Below are 17310 nucleotides of genomic sequence, written 5' to 3' on the forward strand. Positions count from 1 at the left end.
GTAGATTTGATGGGAGGAAGATGAGGTGGTCCTGATGTGGTTGCTTATATTTTCAGACAGAAAGTCATTGAATGTGAGAAAAAGGATATTGTTGAAAGTGTGAGGAAGGAAGATGTGAAAAAAATTAGGAGTGTGGGAGGGAGGAAGAGCATATCATAAACAATTATTATGCAAGGGCTATGGGTCCAATCGAGGTTTTGGTCATTAATATTTGTGAGACCAGTCATCATAGTTTTCTTTTTCCTTAGCCAAACTCAGTTGTTGCTAATCAGAATATAAGGAGAGTTGGGTTGAAATAGTGTTAGAATTTTTTCAAAGAGTGTAACAGAAGGATGTGTGCAAGGAAATTGAAGGGGTATGCAAGTGAACAGTTATGATGCTGCGCCATGGAATCTAAGCTGGGTAAAGAAGGAAGTGAGTATATAAAGAGGGTAATAAACAGTGAAACGTAGTGATTTAATGGATTTACAGCTCCGAAGATCTGAAAGGGTTGTTGAATTGGGGCTTCCAGAGTATGTAAGCTACAAAGATAGAAGATGGAGGTCAGAAAATGGTATCTTTGAAGACAAGATTTTAGGATTGTGTAGTTAAAGAAAGAGTGGATATTCATCACAGAAAATTTAGAAAATGTCACTCTATGAAAATACATGTACCCTATTTTCATACATATTTTTGTGTAGCGGTGTGTTTCTGAAGTTACTGCTTTCCATTATCCCTGTATCACTGTGTCAATGATGTAAGATTTAATTATTGTAACTTTATATCTAATAGTGCAAGTTGTGTTGCTTATTTCTCCTTTTAATTATCTTAGATAGCGTTAACCATTTATTCTTCAAGATAAAATTTTAAGTAATCAAAAATACCCCATTAGTATTTTGCTTAGAATTCCAATACATTTATTTTATAATAATAACTTTTCTTTAGCAATGTAACCTCTTTGTTTAGTTTTTTATAATATTTTAGAAAAGTTTTTTATAAAAAATGTTTGGAGGAATGTCATAATTTTAAAAAATCATAATGCAAATAAAGATTGCATGCACAATAGCTCATAGGTTATTGCTAGTGTAAAACCAAGCTATTATTTTTTGTATAGATATTTTGTATTGGGTCAATTTATTGAGGTGTCTTAGAAGTTTTTCAGTTAACTCTCTTGGGTTTTCTAAGTAAATTATCAGTTTATATACAAATACGATAATTTTCTTTTCATCTTTCCAGTATTTAGAGCTTAAGCTTTTAATATTATCTTCATTCACTACAATTTCCAGAACATTTTGGATACTAATAGTGAGATCAGAAATTCTTAAATTATTCTTAACCTCACTGGTAATGCAAAAAAAGCCTTTTCAAATATGAGTATGTTTCATAAACTGGGAGAGAAAAAAAATAACAAAAGGCCATCCCCATGGCCTAGTGGTTAAGTTCAGCGTGCTCCACTTCAGCAGACTGGGTTCGGTTCCCAGGTGCGGACCTACACCACTTGTCGGCGGTTATGCTGTGTCAGTGACCCACATACATAATAGAGGAAGATTGGGACAGGTGTTAGCTCAGGGTGAATCTTCCTCAGCAAAAATAATAATAATAATAATAACAAAGTCAATGATTCCCCTCAGAAATCAAATCTCCAACTGTTGCAGAATGGACAAACCAGCTACATGAAAACTCTTAGGTTCTTTATGGTAAATAACTATAGATTGCAAAAATGACCACAATTCTCCACTTTGTCCTGTATCCATGCTCCTTTGCAATGATGCTTTGCAGCTCTTCCCATCAAAAGAGGTCACTTTTCCTACCTCTTTAATCTGAGCTGGCTGTGACCTGCGCTGGCCAACAGGATGTGGAAGTAGAGCTGTACTGGTTCTGAGCCTAGCCTCTAACAGGAAGGACAAAGAACTGTCTTAAACATAACCCTGAGAATTGTGTGAAGAGTGAAAAGATATGTGTCTAATAAGAGCATACAGAATTCTAAAATAACGATCAGCATAAAGCATTTCAGAAAATATCTGGTTTCAGAGAAATTTATAACGACAGACCTTTTGAAATGTTAGAAAACAATTGTTTGTCAGAACTTAGACTCCATTTGCAAAATCATTTCTTTTCTGAATTGAAAAGAAGATTCCCTAGAGCTAATGATTCATAAAAACATTCCAGAGTTTTAAAGTTCTAGGAGATAAAAATTTTTTCTTCATCTGTCTGCATCAGGGAGCATGCTGACAGTCTCCAAGGGGTAGCACGGAATGAGCTTGTCTCACAGCTCTCATACCCTGAAATGGATGTTTCAGTTTAGTGCAGCAACATGCTGCTTAGTATGCTTTTTTTTTTTAAGTCACCTTGGCTTCACTGTTGAAAAAGTCCCGTTTCAATGTATCAGGTTTATGTCTCCTCATTAGCATTTGGCAAGAAAAATCAGGCACTCATGTACTCAACTCATAACAAGTTTATGAATTTGTATTTTAATCCACTTCTGGGAAAAGATAAGCAGCCAAAGATCCAAATGATAGATTAATGGTCTAAATTGTACTTTAATTCATCTTTTCCCAACACATGAGAAGTAATGAGGACCTAACTAAGCATTCCATGTCTTTTCAACTAACATTGGTTCACGCTTGAGGTCACAGACCACCTCAGCAAAATCTCAGATTCCACATGCTCCTTGGGGTCTGAGCCCCCACTTACTATCAGGAATACTTGCATCTTGATGTTTATCAATAGCTTGTTCTTGTGTTTTCGTTGTTGTTGTTATTACTTAAACAAAAACTAGTGTTTTCTGCTTAGGTTGCAAATAAATGTAGACCAATATTCATGGCTTCAAGTGAATATCATTTGACTTACTGAAATACTTGTGTTGGTTATACCTTGACGTGTTCTAGAGAGGATTCAAGGGTCTTATCTAAGGACAATGAGCATTTTGGAAGTTTTCCTTTTATAAACATAACATCATCATTTAAAAGAGCCCTTAAATATATAAAGTATAGTTTTCATGTGTCTTTTGGGGAATTAACTGTGATAAAAAAAATGTTATTAGAATGAAAAAGACCACATATTGTATGATTTCATTTATATGAAAAGTCCAGAAAAAGCAAATCTTCGACAGAAAGTAGATTAGTGGTTACCTGGGACTGGGGGTGGGAACAGGGATGACTGCAAAAGGGCACAAGGGAGCTCTTTGGGGTGATGAAAATATTCTAAAACTGGATTGTGTTGCACAGCTCTGCAAATTTACTAAAAATCATTGAATTGTACACTTAAAACTTTAGGGTGAATTTTATGTTATGTAAACTATACCTCAATAAAGCTGTTATATTTTTTAAAATATAAGGAAATGTTATTAGAGAAACTTAAAACAATTATTCATAACATTTTTCAGTTCCTATTAAAACAATAGAGGGCTCCAAATAAGAAAGCGTTCAACTACTAAAATATGTCAAACTCAGGCTGAAATGAACCTAATTCTTCAGAGGGCTCTCAACCTATTCTGCCCGTTCTAGATGCCAGAATCATGACTTTATTGTCAAGTGGGTCCATCCTGTATGTATATAATAATACCTGGATTATTTAAAGAATAGCTGAAGATTGTTTAAATTTTAACTTCAAAATACATCCAAAGTTTTAACTGAGAATGACTAAACTTAAGGTATTGAACCATGTACTGCAACTTAAACGTAATTATACACACCTAGACAATGGAATTCTGATATGATTCTTCCATTTCCTTATCCCCAAGGAACTGATAAAACTCTTAACATAGTATAAATACAATAACAACAGTAATAGTAAAATTTTTAGAAGAAGTAGGTAATATTTACTTAGTGTTTACTATGTACCAGACTTTGTTAAGTGCTTATCAAAAGTAGTCTTATTTAATTCACACAGCAACTCTGAGAGGCAGAAATTATGCCCATTTTATAATAGAGGAAATTGAATCTTAAAAAAGATTCTTAAAAAAAAAAAGACAACTTACCAGTGTCACAGAGTAAGTAGGTGGCAGGGCCAGCATTTGGATCCAGATCTGTGTGTCCATTGTGCAGTGGTTAGGAACGTGGTCTTCAAAGGAGTGGGAGTGTGGGTGCCCCACTTTCTAGCTGCATGTCCTTGGGAAGGTTACTCAAACTCTCAATGCCTTCAACTCCCACATCTATAAAATGCTGTTAATAATGCTACCTAGCTGTTATACATTTTTGAGAGAATTAAATAAGAAAATGAATGTAAAGCTGCTAATATTTTGCTCAGAACATAGTGGTTTCTTAATAAATGATAGCTAGTAGTATTAATAGTAGGAGTAATTCGTATTCACCTTGGAGGAAAATATACATTTTATGAATGAATAAATTAAGTTAATTAATCAAGAATGTTAACTTCATTCTAGTTCTAGGACAATCCATATAATACAAAATAAACAAGAGACAGATATCAACCAGCCCTCAAGTGCTTTACAACTATCTCTCACCTCTTCTGTCTTCTTATTTTTTCCTATGACCCTACACTGTGCTTTAATGATGATGTATTTCTAAAACTAAATGTTGACTTATAATTTCCTGACAATTTATCACCAATTACTACACATCAATAGTTCTAATCAAAATTTTAAAATAATTTCATGAAGAATGCTGTTCATTAGGAAGATTTTTTATTTTAGCAATTTTTTTTATTTCACTAAAAGTTCTTTTTAAATATACACTTATACACATATGTTGCCATACTTAGAAAGATATGAATGAAGTAATTTTCATTTTCCCTGTACAGATTTGAAAACAGCTCCTTGTGATTACCTTTTTTACGTTTAAAATTATAGAAATTTTAATGAAACATTTTGTTTCTATTGAAAATAAAAGAAATCATGCATATGATGATCACTAGAATTTCCATCGAGAAACAGTATTTGCGTGCTGCTTACAAATTGAGTGCATAGAGCAGAAGACACTCACAGCACCTGAATGTGAGCTGAGTAGTTCCATGCAAGACAAAAGAAAGAGATTATTCTGTTGCTCTATAGAGTCAAAGGAGAAACAGAAAGAAGGGAGAGCCTGCAAGAAGGCTTAACTAACTAAATGCTTAGGTCCAAGCAGGATTTTGGGTTTTTGTTTGTTTTGTTATGTTTTTTGGTGTTGGGGATGTTTGTTTTGGTTTGGCAGAAACTTGCTGGATTTTGTAGGGATCTACGTAAGAGCATAGGAATTATGAAGAGAGAGAAACATTAAGAATTTGAGCAACCCACCCAGGGACATACAGTGACACTGGAGGGACCCACACTTACACACATTTAGGCCTCACTTGAAGTTCTCCAACTTCAGAAAACCCCAGGATTCACAAAAACTGCAGAGCAGACATTTAACTCTCACAAGGCTGGAGAAGTGAGATTTGAAATAAATTTACTCAGATTTCCCTGGATAGGGGGCTTTAACTCACATGGGAGGGCTATATATAATAATGTAAAATAATGAAATTATGGCCAAATATATTAGACCATCATTCTATCCACAAAAACATTGAAGAGTAAAAACGTTTAGGTACTCAACTAAGGTAAAAACCAAGCGTTCCAGCTTGCATTTCTAGTTATTTACAATCTATATTAATTCTATAATATTTATGTATTTATTACGTTTGATTTAGAACTTAATGAGAGAGAAATTTACCACAGCAATGATGACTCGTCTATTTGTCCTTTTAGTTCTATCAATTTTTCCTTTAAATATTTTGAGGCTATGTTTTCAAAGGTTCATTTAAGTTTAGAATTGTTATATTTTTCTGTGAATTGAATCCTTTATCATTATCTAGTGACTCTCCCTCTCTAGTAAAGTTTTTTGCCTTAAACTCTAATTTGTTTCATATCAATATACTGATACCAGCTCTCTTTTGGATAAAAATTTTATTATGTATATTCTTTGATCATTTAACTTTCAACCTTATGTGTTAGTGTTACATCATATTTTTGTATTTGCTCTAATAATCTTTGTCTTTAAACTTAAACATTTGTCCATTTACATTTATCATAATATAATTAATTATTTTAATTTATTACTATCTATATTGGTTTCCTAGGGCTTCCACAACAAAATATCACAGACTGCGTAGCTTAAACAAGAGAAATTTATATTCTCACTGTTCTCAAGGCTAGAAGTCCAAGGTAGATCAATTTGGTTTCTTTTCTTTTCCTTCTTGCCTTCTGTTTCATTGGTTGACCACTTTTTCTCATTTTATTTTTTTCCTCTAATAATTTAAAGGTCATATACACTATTTCCAATTTGTTGATGGTAGTGCTAGATTTATACATGCATATTTATCAAATTCTAAAGTCAATATAGCTGCCCTCATTCTAAAAAATCCCAAGACATTCCAACACTTTTACTCTGATCATTCCCTCCAAACATAGATGTTTATTTAAAAAATTTTAGACATGCTGTTCTTTTTTATTACAAAAGACATTATTATTATTATTTTATAGTCATTATTTGTTTATATTTACCTATATATTTACTACTTTCTTTGATTATCATTCTGTACTTTATGTCTGACCTTCCATCTGGAGTCACTGTCTTTTGCCTGAAATACATCCTGCAGAATTTCTTTGAGCAAGAGTCTGTTGTTATCCAATTCTTTCACTTTTTTTTTGTCTCAAAATGTCTATATTTTGCTCACTAGAAATATATTTTCTCTTCTATAATTCTGAATGATTCTTCTTTTCTCTGGACACATTGAAGATATTTTTTCATTATTTTTTGATTCTCAGCTTTATGTTGAGGCACTAAGTTCTGTTACTCTCTCCACCTGAAAGGCTGGATCTTGTTTCCTGTCACTCCCACCCCACAAGGTCATGAAATCCTTGCTGAGATTCCCTGGGGTTGGGCACATTTCTGCAGGACAAAGATGACTTTAGGGCTCTGCTTTCTTCTCTGGGTTCCTGTTTTCACTTAGTGTTGGGACTCTTTAAGTATTCCTCATTTCCTCACCAATGCATCAATGCATGTTACAAGTTGTTTTTTAGATTTCATCCACATTTGTATTTGTTTTCAGCAGGAAGCTCAGTCACAATGTCTGGTATGCCATTCTGCTGGAAAAATAAGACTGGTCCATATCTCATTTAAAAAGAGAGAGAGACAGAAACAGAGACAAAGACAGAGACAGAGGAGTTTTCTTTTCTATTAATAGAGTTTCATTTTGAAAGTAGAGGATTTACTTTACACCTTTTTTCCCCTCTCTCTGTCTCTGCATGCCTTGCCTAACATCAGAAGCAGACTTGAGGGAATAAAAATTTCAAGTACCTTTAGGACTGCATATGAAATATTGATAGCTCTACCTCCTGGCCTTGTTTAAGCGGGAGCAGCAATGCTAGTTATTGGTTTAGTGGTGTGAAAGTCTTAAGACGTCTCTTTGAGTTACTATCTATTTAGAATTTGCGCTATAAAAACTAAAAAATAAGTGCCTAAAAACATGGAGAAATTTATCTAAATTTAGCCTGGAGTTATGTGGGGGAAATGAGAAGGACTAAGAATTGAATCTATGTAAGATAGAGCACAGGAATAACGATGAATGCTAGTTCTCCAGCCATATCTATGGGAAATATTACTAATCTATCACAACACTTCCTCACCTTGAGCCAAGAACGTGCCTGAGAATCCTTCTCAGCACACTATTCTCAGCACCAATACAAAACAACCAGCGTAGGCAGGAAGATGAAACATCAGCAGAATTACAACTAGTTGTAAATTGTGTCTCTGTTCTTTGGTTTTTCAATTGGGATATTGGTAGCAATAGATTTTCTTAGTTGCAGCAGGAAAAAGAACTCTTTCAGTTTTCTAACCACCCTTTTGGAAGCTCTGCTATGTAAGGTAATTCATATTAGTGCTTCCTGTAATTGACAACACAAAGACCCAACAAGTAACAATCCAGTGATTGCTGGAGAGGAAAAGGAAGGCTTGTTTATAGGTTCTTCCTGTAAATGGAGAATTGTGCCATGAAATTCTACACTTTGATCTAGACTTGGAAATAAATACTTTAAGACCTTTTTCAATTACAATAGGGGTTTTCCTTCTTTTTCTTTTTCTCTCCTAGAACTTGAGATCAATGTCTGTTGGCTTGATAGGGAAAAGATTATAATTCATCCATTTGTATTACCTTGTTTCTTCTTTAGGGCCTTTGTACCAGCTGTTCTCTTTGCCTGCTAGTGTCCTATTCTAGATCTTTACATGGCTCACTTCTCATCCTTCAAGTCTTGGCTTAAATGTGACCTCCTCAAGTCTTTTCTGATTACTCTGCCTGAAGTAGCCTTCACCACCAACTCATTCTCTAGCCAACCATCTTCTTTATTTGCTTAGTGGTATTTATCACTCACTGGAAGTATTTTTTTTCTTTTCATGTATGTCTATTGCGTGTCTCCCCTCACCAGGACATAAGTGCGGAGAGGTCAGGACCTTTACTGTCTTGTTTATCACTGTATCCTTGGCACTTACAACAATGCCTAACATGTAGTATGTGCTCAATGATATTTGTGAAGGAATTAATATGAATGAGAAATATGTACTTGCTATATAATTTTGACCTATGGAATTAATTTTGTTAAGCAATTTTAAATTATAAAAAGATTTTAATTTTGTAAAGAGATTTTTTTTGACTCTCACAGTAATGCGAAGAAGGAACCCAATTTATATCTCTATGACAGAAATACATAGTAGTTCAAATGGAAGAAGAATGTAGTGATTAGAAGGACAAACACATGAGCCTGAGTTTTAATGTGAGTTTTTGCATTTACTAGCTGTAAGACCTTGAGTGATGTACCCAACCTCTCTGTTTCTCAGTTTTTTAATCTAAAAAATGATGACAAAGAGAAGACAATAGGATGGGGGGAAGCAAAGAAATTAATGTATTATAAACACAATAATGTCTGCCCTTATTTATTGATATTATTATATAAAATTACCATAAATGCACATTATATGCACACTCAGTTAACTTTTCATAAATTTCTTCATCTGTCAGGAGAAAATAGTAGTACCTACCTCGTAGGATCATTGTAAGGATGAAATGTACAGCACTTAGAACAGGATCTGGCACATGTAACATTCAATAATGGTAGCTTTTATTCTCATATATAATTTACTCAAATGACTTTTATTCATTTACTTTCTCCATTCTCTATTTTTCTGTGCTACCAGTCTGTGATCTTTATTCGTGACAGAAATTTTCATGGACAAGAGGTGTCAGGATACATTGACTATGCCCACAGGCTAAAGATTGAAGATTTTGAAGTCTACTTTAATGGAAAAAGAAGACTTCTTCCAAGACCCACAGATATGAGGTAAATTGTACATTTCTCACACCTTCAATAAGAGAACAAGCTCCTCAGAGGCCAGGATAAAGGATTTTTATTTTATGTTCTACATTGCGCTTAGAATGCTAATGTACAGAGAGTAGGAATGTGGTAAGAGTGATTTGAATAAAAAATAAGTAAACTTTAAAATGTGGAATGAACATAGATGCATTTATTTCCATTAGCAGTCTGAGGAAGAGAACTCTTCAGAGATGAGATAAGTAAATTCTCAGTGACATTGCTTTTAAATGATAAGTAGAGCCTAAATATTGCTAACCTCATGAGGCTCTTGCACCACTTGGAACTCGGTCTGTCTAGAAGCCTCAAGAGCAGTCCATCTAACACATTCTCCCCCCACTTTTTTTTGGCCACCAACCAAAGTACAGGCATCTGACTAGCTCATCGTCATTTACTCTCATCACTGGCCTGTTCTGGGATTCCTTCCATCCATCATTCTTTTTACTATTGACCCCTACCCTTTCCTCTGGAGCCCTCATCCCATCACACAGCGTCTACTCTACACTGTCAATCTATTTACAGATCCAATCCTTCTATCTCCTTCTGAATAGCTCTCAAGCTAAACTTTTTATTCTACTATCTCTTACTTACCATAGAACACAAAAGTAGTGGCAGCATTCTGCTTTAACTCTCCACTGCTGTATCCGGATCATTATTTGACACTGGTAACAACACTATTTCTCTGACATCCCTGCCATCTTCTCATCTTTATCGCCATTATCTAAAGACTTCCCAACCCATTACTACTTTCATGGATTTACTCCTTTTCCTATGCAAACTAGATGCACGGCATATCATTTAACTTCTCTTTTGCAGTAAGCCCCACTGCCTATGTCTTACTGTGCTTTGATTGCATCTGTCCTGCTAACTCCCAAAGGTAGATTGATCTAGACATCTTCTTGCCTGCACCTGTAGCTGGACCTGGGTACTGCTGAAGGAAATTTTAGGAAATTTCCCAAAGGTGTGGATGGCTGCTGCTAATAATTTGTGATCTCAAACTCAGCTGGGCTCTTTAGGGTCCTCTGGCACCCATTTATGTGCTTTTTCTCTACTCTTAATTTTACCCTCCTACCTAAAAATATTCTAAAGCTTCACCACTCTCTCAAAACCATTCTCAACTGCTGATCCTGACTCCTCTCCATATGTGATTTGCCTAACTTTTCACAAGGAATAGTGGGTCTAAACATAGAAACTACCACTGATCTGTCTCTCTGTCAGCCAAAATCAACTTCCTCATTAGCCAGTGCCCCCCTCAGAGTACCCTTCTGATTATTGCCAGTCACAATTCCTTTCTGGCAGCCATTGGCCCCTGGGCCCACCATCTACATTCAGAACATTTCTGCTCCTGACTGTTGGAACACCACCATGCCATCTTGTCCCTAAGCCCACCTCTGAGAGGGCCAAGTTGCTGCAAACTTGTACACATTCCCCCAACACAGCAAGGCTCGGGCTTCCCCAAGAATCATGAGGGAATACATGCCCTAAGAGTGACTCAAGCTTTTCTGGTAACATTTTTGAAACAAAATAGGTCTGACCCCAGGTGGCTCCACTTTCTACTTTTAGAAAGTTTTTTTCTGGAAAACAAAATTAATAGTTCATTCTTACTAAGTGAATTATTTCTTTATACATGCTTCTACTCTCACCACATTTTTCCAGATTCAGAGAAAAAAACTCCTTGTCTTGTTTAGAGCTAATTTATACAACTTGTTTCTGATGCTTTCCATCCCTCTTTCCACTGAGGCTATACTTCATCTGTTGTTCTCTCTTTTTTTAATAGATTCTCAAACTGACCCTCTCAACTGGCTCTTTTATCTTTCCCCTAAACATGCTGAAGCCATTTCTATATTAAAGAAATGGAATCCTCTCTGTACTCCAATTATTGCCCTCTCTCTCTTTCAGTTTCCAGCTAAGCTCTTCAAAATAAAACAAGTGTCTCCAATTCTCACTCCTCAGGTAGACACTAACTCACTGTAATTAGTTCTCTGCTACCATTGTGCAAATGACATGACTCCTGCTAAAATCACCAGTGACTGCCAGTTTCAAAATCCTATGGATTATTTTCTTAAAAATAACTTCTCTACATTATTTGATTAGTGTTGATTAATCATCGTGTTGATTAATCCTGTCTTCTCAAAGCTATTCAAGTACTCTAACCTTTTATTCTCTGAATCCCTCATTGAACTCTCCCTTGTTTGTTTCATGCATGTTGGCATTCACCATAGTTCATCCTTGGACTTCTTTACTTACCATATCCATTCTCCTGGGTTATTTGATCAGTGTTCTGGAGTGGAGTTGTCTTCAAAACTACAACCCTAGTGCAGATCTCTCTTCTTTACTTCAGACTCAATTATCCTGCTGCTCACTACAGAGAACCTTCTGGCTGTCCCATTAACACCTAAAACTTATTTTCAAATGTAACTCATATTTTCAAATGTAACTCATTTTAATCCCTGAAGCCTGCTTTTGCTTCTGTATCCCCTATCTTGGTAAATGGCACCACCCTTGCAACCCAAGGCAAAATCCAGCTGTTATCCTAGACCTCTTCCTCTCCATCACCACCCCTATAGCTAATTTACTAAAAACACTCGATTCTATTACCTTAACAGCTTTGTTTATATTAAAGCAAATACAAGATATGTCATTTCACCTGTAAACACTTCAGTATGAATCTTTATCTGATAACATTTTAAAAGAATACATTATGACATCATCATACTTAACAAAATAATTCCTTATTATTTTCAATACCTAGTTAGTCCTTATTCATATTTCATTGATTGTCTTAAAGTTATCTTTTCACGGTTGGTTTGACCAAATCAAAATCCAAACAATGTTGTGTTTTCTTATTCTATCTTTTACTTTATAACAGCCCTCTTCCTTCATTTTATCTTTTATGCTGTTGATTTGTTGGAGAAACCAGGTCAGTTGTCCGAAGAAATGTCTCATATTCTAAATGCGACTGATCTCTCTTGTGCTGCTGTTTGTTATACCCTACCTCTGTCCTCCTATTTCCTGTCAACTGTCATGATGAAATTGTTTCAATTTTTTTTTTAGGTAAGAATTTTTAATATGTGAAGCTCTGTGAACTTGATCAGTGGGTTCAGGTGGTATCAATCTGATTACTCCATTATAAAGTTCCCCATCGATTTTCAGCCAATGGTTTTAGCACACAATAATGAAGGCTACTTAAATACTTTTTCTAAGGGTTGTGTAATGGTGATTTTCTAATTCTATTCATCCTGCATTTTTTAGCCAGAATTCTTCCACAGAGAATAACTTTTCTTCGTCACTTATTTCGTTACCCTGAACTAGAATTCAATTCATTCAGAAAGTCAAAATAAATATTTGACAATTTTCCTTAATTTATGAAAAAAAATGCAAAGCCAAAAGCACAAAAGAGTATACAGATAATACCAAACTGTTTTTAACAGTGGTTATACCAATTTGTACCCAACAGAAGTACTAGATAAGTGCTCTGGTTAAATTTCATCCTCACCAACGCATGATGTTAACAAACTTGTTTTTTCCACTATGGTGAGTTATAAATGATCTCTCATTGTGGTTTTAATTTTCATTTCCATGATTACTAATAATGTTGAACATCTTTTATTGGTTGTTCAGATTTCCTTTCTATGAAGTGTCTATTTAAGACTTCTCCTCATTTATCTATTGGTTATTTATTCTTCCTTTTCTTTTCTTTGGTGAGGAAAACTGGCCCTGAGCTAACATCCATTGCCAATCTTCCTCTTTTTGCTGAGGAAGATTAGCCTTGAGCATCTTCCTCTATTTTGTATGTGGGATGCTGCCAAGCAGTGGCTTGATGAGCGGTGTGTAGGTCTGTGCCCAGGGTCTGAACCCATGAATCCTGGGCCCCCGAAGCGGATCACAGGAGCTTAACCACTACACCACCAGCCGGCCCCTATTCTTCCTTTTCTTGTAGATTATAGGAGTTCTTTTTATTTTTATTTTTTGGATATTGATTAATCCTTTGCCTCTTATATGTGTTAAAAAATATCATCTTCCAGTGTGTAATTCTCCTTTCATTTCCTCTACATTGACTATTGATGGTCAGAAGTCAGAAGTTTTGATAGATTATTGCATTTTATTAATCTTTTCCTCTGCAGTTTGCACTTTTTGTGTTTTGTTTAACAAATCCCTACCTTCTGGAGGTCATAAAGATATTGTCTTATAGGGGGCCGGCCCGGTATCTGGGGTTTGTGGGTTCAGATCACGGGTGCACACCGACGCACTGCCTGTCAAGCCATGCTGTGGCGGCATCCCATATAAAGTAGAGGAAGATGGGCATGGATGTTAGCCCAGGGCCAATCTTTCTCAGCAAAAATAGGAGGATTGGCATCGGATGTTAGCTCAAGGCTGATCTCCCTCGCAAAAAAAAAAAAAAAAAATTGTCTTATAGAGTGTTGTAGTTTTGCTTTTTGTTTTATCTCTTTAACCTACTTGGATTTAATATGGTGTATGGTGGTTAGGGTCCACTTCTTGTTTTTGTTTTTCTATATGACTAATCATTTGTCCTTGCAACATTTGTTAAAAAGTCCACCATCTCCTCTCCCACATCTGCAACACCGTTTGTCTCACAAGTTAAGTTCTATCTGTTAGTTTGTTTCTGGGCTCACTCTTCTGTTTTGTTGGTGTCTCCTTGAAATAATAGCATCTTGCTTGTTTGGTATATTTTCATAATAATTCTTGATATGAAGAAAGCCAATTCCTTCACCTTAGTTTTTCTTCTTCAGGAGTATCTAGGCTATGCTTGCCTTTTACTTTTCCACATATATTTTAGAGTCAACTTGCAAAGTTCACACACACACAAAAGTTGTAATTTTGATTGGAATTACTTTTGCGCTATGATCAATGTTAATTGACATCTATATGATAGTAAGTATTCCTATCTATGAACACGTTATAAACATGTTGTAGATACATTTATTTATGCCTCCTTTAATGTCTTTTAATAATATTTTATAATTTTGTCAGAAAGTCCTATCATTTTGGGTTTTTTTCCTCTTTGGTACCAGATAATTTCTGACCTTTTGAACAAAATTAGCTCTATTCCAGTGATCCTAGTGGATAACTTTTACCACATGAGTTTAATTTAGGCCATCTATCAGAATCAAACTTTAGATTTTTCACTGAAGAGATTTCGTGCCAATAAATGACTCAAACAGTTGTTACTAAGGGGAAAAATACCTTTAGTATATGTTCTTCCATACTTAGTTTGAGTCAGAACTAAAACAAAGACTGTAAAATTGAAGATTTCATAAGGTCTCTGTCTATTTACTTACCTTTTGATATGCTATTTTAGTCTATGTAGGAAGCGACATTAGTTCTGTGATTAGAATCCTGTTTTCTGTTTTTACGGTGAAAAATATAAATATCAACAGACAGCTGCAACTAATGTGAAATGCAGCTGAGAACTTGGTCATCTTGTCAGTCCAGACTGCCGCCTCACCATGTCTTTACGGTTCAGTACCTTCTTCTCAAGCATACTTGTGAGTAACTTACACGTGAACAGCATATTACAGTTTACCAGTTCCTTTACACTCCTCTACAACAACTTCATGAAAGAGGTTCGACGAGCATTATTCTTACCATCCGAGAGAGGAGAAAATGGAGTAAACTGCTGGCTAAAATTCACAAACCAAACAGTGCTGAGCAAGAATATGTTCTTAGGCATTATAATTCACTGCTCATCCACAAGACACTATTCTATGTTTAAGCTTTTATATCTTGAGGGCGATTACACCATATAGAATCCTTGTGTTATATTCTGCCCCACACTTAGATGCTTAAATTTCCATGTTTATGTGTTGTCGAATAAAGATCTAATGTCTGCCAGTAGAGCTCTACCCATCCCTCAAATAGGCCGGTCAGGAGGAAATGAAAAAATTTTCTGTGTGTTGCTCTTTGGAGAGTCCATGAAATATTCATACACTTGACCAAGGAATTCCCCTAAATACTAAAGCTTTGAGAGATATTATGGTCAAATTTCCCTTGCAATCCCATTGTCTGTTTTATTAAAATGTTTAACATGCCAAACCTCTGATGTTAGAATTATAAAGTTGTACTTATCCTGTGCTTAAGTGCATTTTTATGAAAGTATCTGGTAACATATTGGCAGGTTCTCAAGTTTAAAAAAACCAAAAGCAGTAAATGACCACAGTACTTCTGCAAGTGGTATGTAAAATATTGCTTATTTTTAAAGTTATTAATGTTGTTCCACATCTAAATATGGTGACTAACCATTAGAATATCAGTTTAGTCTCTTCAACAGATATTGGCTGAATTTGAAGGAGGAAGGAATGCTTTGGGTGAAAAAGGATGCTGATTGGGGAAGACTTGCCACACTCACCTAGCTCCTTGATATTCAAAGTGTGGTCCATGGGCCAGTAGCACTGAAATCACCTGAGAGCCTGTAAGAAGCAAAGCATCTCAGGTTCTATCCCAACCAATAAATCAGAATTGTTATTTTTTTATTTTTTTAAAGTTTCAATGCATGGTTGTGTATCCTAGTTGTTAGTTTAGTTCTCTATGTGAGCCACTGCCACAGTATGACAACTGACAGACGGGTAGTGTGGTTCTACAACAGGGAAACGAACCCCGGCCATGGTGGTGAGAGCACCAAATCTTTACCACTAGACCACCAGGGCTGGCTCCAAAATTGTATTTTAACATGATCCCCAAATTTTCCATATGTGTATTAAAGTTTGAGGCGCTTATTCCAGAGCTGTGCTGTCCAGTAGGGTAGCCACTAGCCACATTTGGCTATTGAGCACTTGAAATGTGACTAACCCCAAATTAAGATGTGCTATAAGTGTAAAATACACACCTGATTTTGAAGACTTAACATAAAAAAATATAAAATACTTTATTAATAAATTCACATTAATTACATGTTAAAATAATATGTTGGGTTAAATTAGAATTATTTTCACCTATTTCTTTTAACTTTTTTTTTAGTGTGGCTACTAGAAAATTCAAAATGACGTTTATGGCTCACATTATATCTCCATATATATCTCTTGGACAGCACTGTTCTGGTCTATTTGTCCACAATCCGGAGGTTTGATGCCATCTCAGTCTTTAGGATCAATACTGATCTTAGATAGGTGTGATGTAGGAAGGCATAGACAAGAGAGCACCAGTTCCTAGTGTCTGGCTGCAGACATGTTTTATTTGGCCTGTGCAATGTATTTAAAAATTGTGTCAATGTTTTAGAAAGAAAAAATATCTTGGATAAAATACCTTGCATTTGCAGATTCTCTTAAAAACTTACAGGGTCTTCCTATACTGAGTCTGCATTCTCTTATCCTAACTGTAATCTAGAATTAAATAGCAGCGGCTCCCTGAGGTGGGGTATATTCTCATCAGATTAACACAGACTTGACCACTTACACATACCAGCATCTGCACCATCATCCATGAGTCACTCATTTATAGTACCTGTCGGATTCTTTTAGGCATTGAGTTTGTGACTTCTGGTTTAAATTACTGCCTTAGATTTTAGAAGTCATATTTACCATTAGCCCAGTCGTGATCTCCTTTGCCCAACCATTCTGGGTGGGTTTAATTTCAGCCCTTGGGCTCTCTCAGGTTGCTCCTTGCCACTGTGGTTAACAAGGCTGCACTGAGTCAAAGTCTGAGACGATTATGATACTGTTAAAAATTAACTGAGCACTTACTATGCACAAGGCACTGTACTAAATAATTTATATACATCATTTCACTTACTCTTTACAACAACCTTATGAGTTAGGGATCTTTTTCACATTTTGAAGAACATCAAAGAACATGCATTGTGGAGGTATTAATTGGTTTATCCAAAGTCACAGAAAGACACATTTGCACTCACAACTAGAAATCCAGGACCAAATAGAGATCTGTGGAACCCCAAATACCATGATTTTTTTTTATCAATACATGATTCTACTTTAGGACTTTGTCATGAAAAAATACCATTTTCTCCTTTGGAGAAA

At 35.5% G+C, this 17310-nt stretch overlaps 1 protein-coding gene across 4 annotated transcripts in view; it reads left to right on the forward strand.

Annotated features, from left to right (window-relative positions):
* The window catches only part of CFAP299 (cilia and flagella associated protein 299), a 560265-nt gene that overhangs the window by 471767 nt on the left and 71188 nt on the right, over positions 1 to 17310 (forward strand). For 3 of the 4 annotated variants that reach the window (XM_058547349.1, XM_058547347.1, XM_058547348.1), the window contains exon 4: positions 9147 to 9289. The exons of the other annotated variant lie outside the window; for it this stretch is intronic. In XM_058547349.1, coding sequence (XP_058403332.1) covers positions 9147 to 9289 — 143 coding nt within the window. The remainder of the gene's footprint in view (positions 1 to 9146; positions 9290 to 17310) is intronic. 4 annotated transcript variants of the gene reach the window in all.

The sequence above is a fragment of the Diceros bicornis genome, chromosome 8 (assembly GCF_020826845.1).
Source record: "Diceros bicornis minor isolate mBicDic1 chromosome 8, mDicBic1.mat.cur, whole genome shotgun sequence".
Lineage (NCBI taxonomy): Eukaryota > Metazoa > Chordata > Mammalia > Perissodactyla > Rhinocerotidae > Diceros > Diceros bicornis.